Source organism: Pecten maximus, chromosome 14, assembly GCF_902652985.1.
Source record: "Pecten maximus chromosome 14, xPecMax1.1, whole genome shotgun sequence".
Taxonomy (NCBI): domain Eukaryota; kingdom Metazoa; phylum Mollusca; class Bivalvia; order Pectinida; family Pectinidae; genus Pecten; species Pecten maximus.
Window position 1 is genome coordinate 5,454,780 of NC_047028.1, and position 6,853 is coordinate 5,461,632.

At 44.6% G+C, this 6,853-nt stretch overlaps 1 protein-coding gene across 1 annotated transcript; it reads right to left on the reverse strand.

Annotated features, from left to right (window-relative positions):
- Positions 1–439: 439 nt before the first annotated feature.
- LOC117342994 lies at positions 440–2,212 on the reverse strand. The gene is made up of 3 exons (XM_033905321.1): positions 1,161–2,212; positions 673–1,068; positions 440–553 (listed from the first exon to the last, which is right to left on the reverse strand). Exons 1-2 carry the CDS (start codon positions 1,608–1,610, stop codon positions 673–675), a joined length of 846 nt encoding a protein of 281 aa, XP_033761212.1. The 5' UTR covers positions 1,611–2,212; the 3' UTR covers positions 440–553.
- Positions 2,213–6,853: the final 4,641 nt, after the last annotated feature.

A 6,853-nucleotide genomic window follows, 5' to 3' on the forward strand; every position in this document is an offset into this window, starting at 1 on the left:
TAGATAAAGAAAAAACTACTTTCTTATTTTGGCAGGCTTTGTATTTTTTATTTCAATAATACTACTTTTCACAATTAGCAATATAATGGGAAATATGTCCTTTAAATCATGTTGTCCTGCCATGACACTTCTCCTGCATCAGAGTTTACCCAGTGTTTGATGAGATTGCGCAGCCGCTTGCCCTCCTTGTTGCCTGTGTTTGGCCCCTGGACAGTGACACAGTCTTCCATATGGCGGTCCTGTCTCCATGCTCCGGGGATGAGCTGGTGGTTGGCATCCTCTCGGTCAACAAGCTGGTTTTGCATTGTCGGGTATCTTGTCCTCATGAGGTTGTGAAGCACGATACAAGTAGTAGTGATCAGACGCACAGTCGCAGGGTCATGCTGCATTGTGGTCAGCATAACCTGAAATCTGTTTGCAAGGATCCCAAACGCATTTTCTGACACCCTGCGAGCCCTCGACAGCCGGTAGTTGAAGATACGTTCTTCTCTGGTGAGACTTCTTTGGGAAAACGGTTTCTGCATGAAGTTGCGTAAACCGAACGCATCATCACCTTAAAAAGACGGAAATTGAACATAATGATCACATAACTGTTCTGTATACAATTAACAATCAAGGGAAACTTGTACAATTTTATTCCAATACGACACAAATGCTTATAACAATACACACCTATATAGAACCAATCGACGGACTGAGTGTCATTTGGGAGAGGATCTGGCGGGGGATGGTTGATTTCTCCAGACTCTGTTGCCCCTTCAAATCGGAATCGTTCCAGATCTGGGCATCTGATGCTGCCCCACGACCTCCAATGTCGGCCCAGATGATCTTGTAATCCGCATCTACCAGAGCTAGCAACACTATGGAAAAAAACTTCTTGTAATTGAAGTACGTTGAACCAGACTTTGGTGGACACCGAACTGCAACATGTTTACCATCCAATGCACCAAGCGTGTGAGGGAAGTTCCATTTTGTGCGAAAGCCATCTGCGATGACCCTCCACTCTTCAGGTGATGTTGGCACTGCCATCACTTCGTTCATGTACTCATCCACGATCGCCCCACAAACCTTTAAATACAAGAATGCAAGGCATGGTAAGTACATTATATTAGAACATGGAAAAGCAAGATCAAAATCAGCACAATTGTTTTCATAATTACCTCTCTCACAATTTTTGAGATTGTGTTATGCGGAACCCTCCATCCGTAGCGCATGTCCATATACTTGGCCCCTGATGCCAAATGTCGAAGTGTTATAGCTAACTTCATTCCAGGCTCAATAGGGGCCCTGAACCATGTATGCTTCTTGGTGATTCTTGGTCCGACTCTGCGAAGGATCTCACTGAACATATCCGGTGGCATCCGCATGAAATTGCAGAAGGAATTGTGATCTTCAGCTCGCAGCTCGACCATCAACTGGTCGTAAAGACCAAAACTCCTCCGCCTCTCGATGCCAAGCCATGGGCGAAACCAGAATCTGCGCCTTCGCTTCTTCTGCTGTCTGAGCCTTGCCCTTTGTCTTTGAACAGCATATGTATAAAGATTTATTCTGGCAACTTGCACATCAAGCTGTGCCTGCATAAGTGCCACCTCATCTGAATAGTCATCCATTCCGATTGAAAGCGGATGAGTAAATGAAGAGTATGCAGGCCCAAAACTTTGTCAGCTAGAACCCGCCAATCTTAATCGTTGTCAAGTCGTTTCTCAAACGTTTTACGTTCGTTTCGACCGTTATTTAGACTTTATTAGACGTTAATAGACGTTCCTCAATCCGTATCCATCCGTTTCTACCGTTACTTAAACGGTCTTCGGGCGGTCGAGTGTTCGTTGAGTGGACGTTTCTTTGACGTTATTCGGCTGTTTTCTTGTCGGTTTAACCGTTCCATGGACGTTTAATGCGTTCCTTGGCTGTAGGTAGACGAACTGTCCGTCTGCCTAACGGCCGTGTACAGTCTAAACACCGGTAATGTTCCGTCTGAATAACGGTGAAAACGGCCAACAAACGTGTGAGTAACGTTTGAGAACCGTCCATCGCGATCGTTAGCTGGACGTTGGAAACTTTGAACATGTCCAAAGTCTAAAACGGCCAGCTCCGTCTGTCAACGTCTATGAACGTCTATATACGTCTGTAAACCAGCTGAAAACCAGCTGAGAAACGCATAACAACGTCCGATAAACGTCCGCGTCCGTTTCTCAGACGGAATCGCTAGACGTTACAGTGGGACAGTACCTTAAGGTCGTTTATTTTGTTGTTGAGTCTGACGAACCAGCTGATTGTGAAGGGGGTTGTTGGTGAACGTTTGTCCAGGACGTTGAATCGGGCATGATGGTTTCTGATTTACACCAGCTTAGCTTAGAGAATGTCAGAGTATTGTCATCTTTGCGACTCCGAACTGTCAGCATTAAAATGCTCCACTGACGACTCGTTTCAGTGACCTGAAATTCTCATGATAACGCTTGACTCTACTCCAGCGTGCAACAAAACAGTTATTGATGTAGCCCTAACACAATGGATGGCGTAGGTGTAATTTAGGGATGCGGCACTGGAAACTGTTTTCATCATATATGTTGCTGAGCGCATTTTTTGTATTTAATCCTAAATGTTGCGACTTGACGCCATTCCTACTGTTACGATTAGAAACGGGGCGTGGCTTAATCGCGATGGGCGGACCTTAACACGATTGATCATGGTTCTATCGCAGATTAGAACATGGTCCTTATCCAGTCAAAACACGCGTTGCAAACGAATCGTGTTAGAATGAAATTTAAAAATCATAAATACATATAATATTATATATATTGTTTGTATCTCCGTACGTACAAAGGGAGATAAATCTTGCTGACGAGAGAAGTGTTATATATTAGGGGAAGGGGGTGTCTAAGACTCCAACAAATATTACCTTGATACACTAGGTCTGTAGTGTTGGGACATGTTGTCCTCCCCCACCTGGTGTACAACCCTCCGGTCCCTCCAGTCGTAAGGCTCTTCACTGTTGTCGTCAGTTGTTGGTTTGCACTGACGACTTGGTCCACTTTGGCAGACAGTTGCTGGTTCGCGTTGGTCATTAGGTCCACTTTGGCGGTCAATTCCTGTAGTTTGACCTCAAATTGGTGGACGTAGGAGGGATCCGAGTACAGGATTCGTTTCTCCACATCAGTAGCATGACCCCTGCAGAGCAAACATAAGGAGATTAACAAATATATCATTGTGATGATAGATCGGACACATTCGAAATGTCAGAGATAAGACTTAACAGAGAACTTAACCTACTGGAGAAAGGGAGACATATGTCTTTGTTCACAAACACAATCTAGTTTTTTTTCTGTATTGTGCATTAACTATACATGTTTAATGTCACCTAGTGACACCTCGGAGAAGCCAAAAATTCCCTGTAAGAAAGTTTTTTTCTAATATTTTTTTTTTAAAAGAGGAGTTTATGCCATAATAAAAAATGCAAAAAAATATAAATGTCGGTGTGGTTATTTTTTGGTAATGACCCTTTGAAAATAATAAGTCATTGTTAGCATTTTACCGACACCAGTCATGTCGCCGACACTGATGCAGTCATCTCCGGGTCCATTATACCGACACCAGTCATGTCACCGACACGCCATGATGGCATCTCTCCCAGTCCATTATACCGACACCAGTCATGTCGCCGACATGTCATGATGACATCTTTCCCGGTCCATTATACTGACACCAGTCATGTCGCCGACATGTCATGATGACATCTCTCCCAGTCCATTATACCGACACCAGTCATGTCGCCGACACGTCATGATGACATCTCTCCCGGTCCATTATACCGACACCAGTCATGTCACCGACACGTCATGATGACATCTCTTCGGGTCCATTATACCGACACCAGTCATGTCGACGACACGTCATGATGACATCTCTCCCGGTCCATTATACCGACACCAGTCATGTCACCGACACGTCATGATGACATCTCTCCCGGTCCATTATACCGACACCAGTCATGTCACCGACACGTCATGATGACATCTCTCCCGGTCCATTATACCGACACCAGTCATGTCACCGACACGTCATGATGACATCTCTCCCGGTCAATTATACCGACACCAGTCATGTCACCGACACTGACGATGTCATCTCTCTCAGTCCATTATACCGACACCAGTCATGTCGCCGACACGTCATGATGACATCTCTCATGATCCATTTTACTGATACTAGTCATGTCGCCGACACTGATAATAACATCTCTCCCGGTCCATTATACTGACACCAGTCATGTCGCCGACACGTCATGATGACATCTCTCATGATCCATTTTACTGATACTAGTCATGTCGCCGACACTGATAATGACATCTCTCCTGGTCCATTATACCGACACCAGTCATGTCACCGACACGTCATGATGACATCTCTCCCGGTCCATTATACTGACACCAATCATGTCGCCGACACGTCATGATGACATCTCTCATGATCCATTTTACTGATACTAGTCATGTCGCCGACACTGATGATGTCATCTCCGGTCCATTATACCGACACCAGTCATGTCGCCGACACGTCATGATGACATCTCTCCCGGTCCATTATACCGACACCAGTCATGTCACCGACACGTCATGATGACATCTCTCCCGGTCCATTATACCGACACCAGTCATGTCACCGACACGTCATGATGACATCTCTCCCGGTCCATTATACCGACACCAGTCATGTCGCCGACACGTCATGCTGACATCTCTCTCAGTCCATTAATCCGACACCAGTCATGTCACCGACACGTCATGATGACATATCTCTCAGTCCATTATACCGAAACCAGTCATGTCACCGACACGTCATGATGACATCCCTCCCGGTCCATTATACCGACACCAGTCATGTCACCGACACGTCATGATGACATCTCTCCCGGTCCATTATACCGACACCAGCCAAGTCGCCGACACGTCATGATGACATCTCTCCCGGTCCATTATACTGACATCAGTCATGTCACCGACACTGATGATGACATCTCTCCCGGTCCATTATACCGACACCAGTCATGTCGCCGACACGTCATGATGACATCTCTCCCGGTCCATTATACCGACACCAGTCATGTCGCCAACACCTAATGATGACATCTCTCCCAGTCCATTATACTGACATCAGTCATGTCACCGACACGTCATGATGACATCTCTCCCGGTCCATTATACCGACACCAGTCATGTCACCGACACGTCATGATGACATCTCCCCCAGTCCATTATACCGACACCAGTCATGTCGCCAACACCTAATGATGACATCTCTCCCAGTCCATTATACTGACATCAGTCATGTCACCGACACGTCATGATGACATCTCTCCCGGTCCATTATACCGACACCAGTCATGTCACCGACACGTCATGATGACATCTCCCCCAGTCCATTATACCGACACCAGTCATGTCACCGACACGTCATGATGACATCTCTCCCGGTCCATTATACCGACACCAGTCATGTCGCCGACACGTCATGATGACATCTCTCCCGGTCCATTATACTGACCCCAGCCATGTCACCGACACGTCATGCTGACATCTCTCTCAGTCCATTAATCCGACACCAGTCATGTCACCGACACGTCATGATGACATCTCTCCCGGTCCATTATACCGACACCAGTCATGTCACCGACACGTCATGATGACATTTCTCTCAGTCCATTATACCGACACCAGTCATGTCACCGACACGTCATGATGACATTCCTCCCGGTCCATTATACCGACACCGGTCCTGGCGCCGACACAGGATTTTCTATGCCACTGCATGAATACAGAACCCAAATCTCACGTTTATAGAAGAAAAAATAGAACAGCGGCGACAAACCTGTATATAACCTTAACGTACAACAATAAAAGGTAGCACAACTTCCACTCGTTAGAAAAATAAACAACGTCCCACAAAAGGACCAAATATGCTATAATCTAACAATTAAAGCAACGACAAAATATACCATACCGACAGCACATCGCAGTGTCAGTATACACAGGCCTAGCATGGATTAAAGGCGATGGAGCCCAGTGTAAAAAAATCCAAAAAAATCCAATAGTCAAGAAGTAGAAAGCTTGGGTATAAATTTAAATAATTACGATATACCACCTACTATTAATCTATATAAAGAATGATAACCGACATTGGTGTTCGACATACAGTTAACTGAATATGTGAGAGTTACCTCCCCTCAAACAAGAACGGAGACTCTCCGGTTAGGACAGGATGTCGACCTTATTACGTATTCAATCGTGAAACAGGATAGTAATGTTTAATTGTTAATGAGTACACTTCCCCACCATACAATCCCTGATAGACTGTATAAGGTTATCGGGACCCTCAATACGATAAGTACATCCAGGCAGCTCCCTCTTATTATCTTTGTCCTATATTTCCATTTGATCTGCAGTAATTGTCAACTTATAACCTTACAAAACAAGGCAGAAAGCTGTCAGATATAATTATTCTGGTATAATTCAGTTGTTGTAGTGATGATATTAAAATTAACGTTTCGCTGTTTAGCTTTAGAGATTGTCTTTACTGAATTAGAAAAATAACTAACAAGAGATTAAGGGGCATCTAAACAGCAAATCCAGTCAAAACATTGATATTTTACAGGCCTATAAATCCCTTTTATGGTGCAATGTCACAGAAGTAACATGATGAACTTTTAGTATGTATCATGGCAAACCGTGGGACTTGCTGTTGACATGTAATTTGTTAAGCTTTTTGTAAATTTCAACAAAACGTAAGAAAAATGCATGTTTCAGGGGACATAATTAACTCATTTGTATCCCATATATTACACAAACTTGCCATGTCG

Bases quoted from the DNA above. Each gene is read 5' to 3' on its own strand.
- LOC117342994 (XM_033905321.1), bottom strand. From the start codon at position 1,610: ATGGATGACTATTCAGATGAGGTGGCACTTATGCAGGCACAGCTTGAT. The intron at 1,069-1,160 runs GTAATTATGAAA...TTGTATTTAAAG, and splicing joins TCTCAAAAATTGTGAGAGAG to GTTTGTGGGGCGATCGTGGA.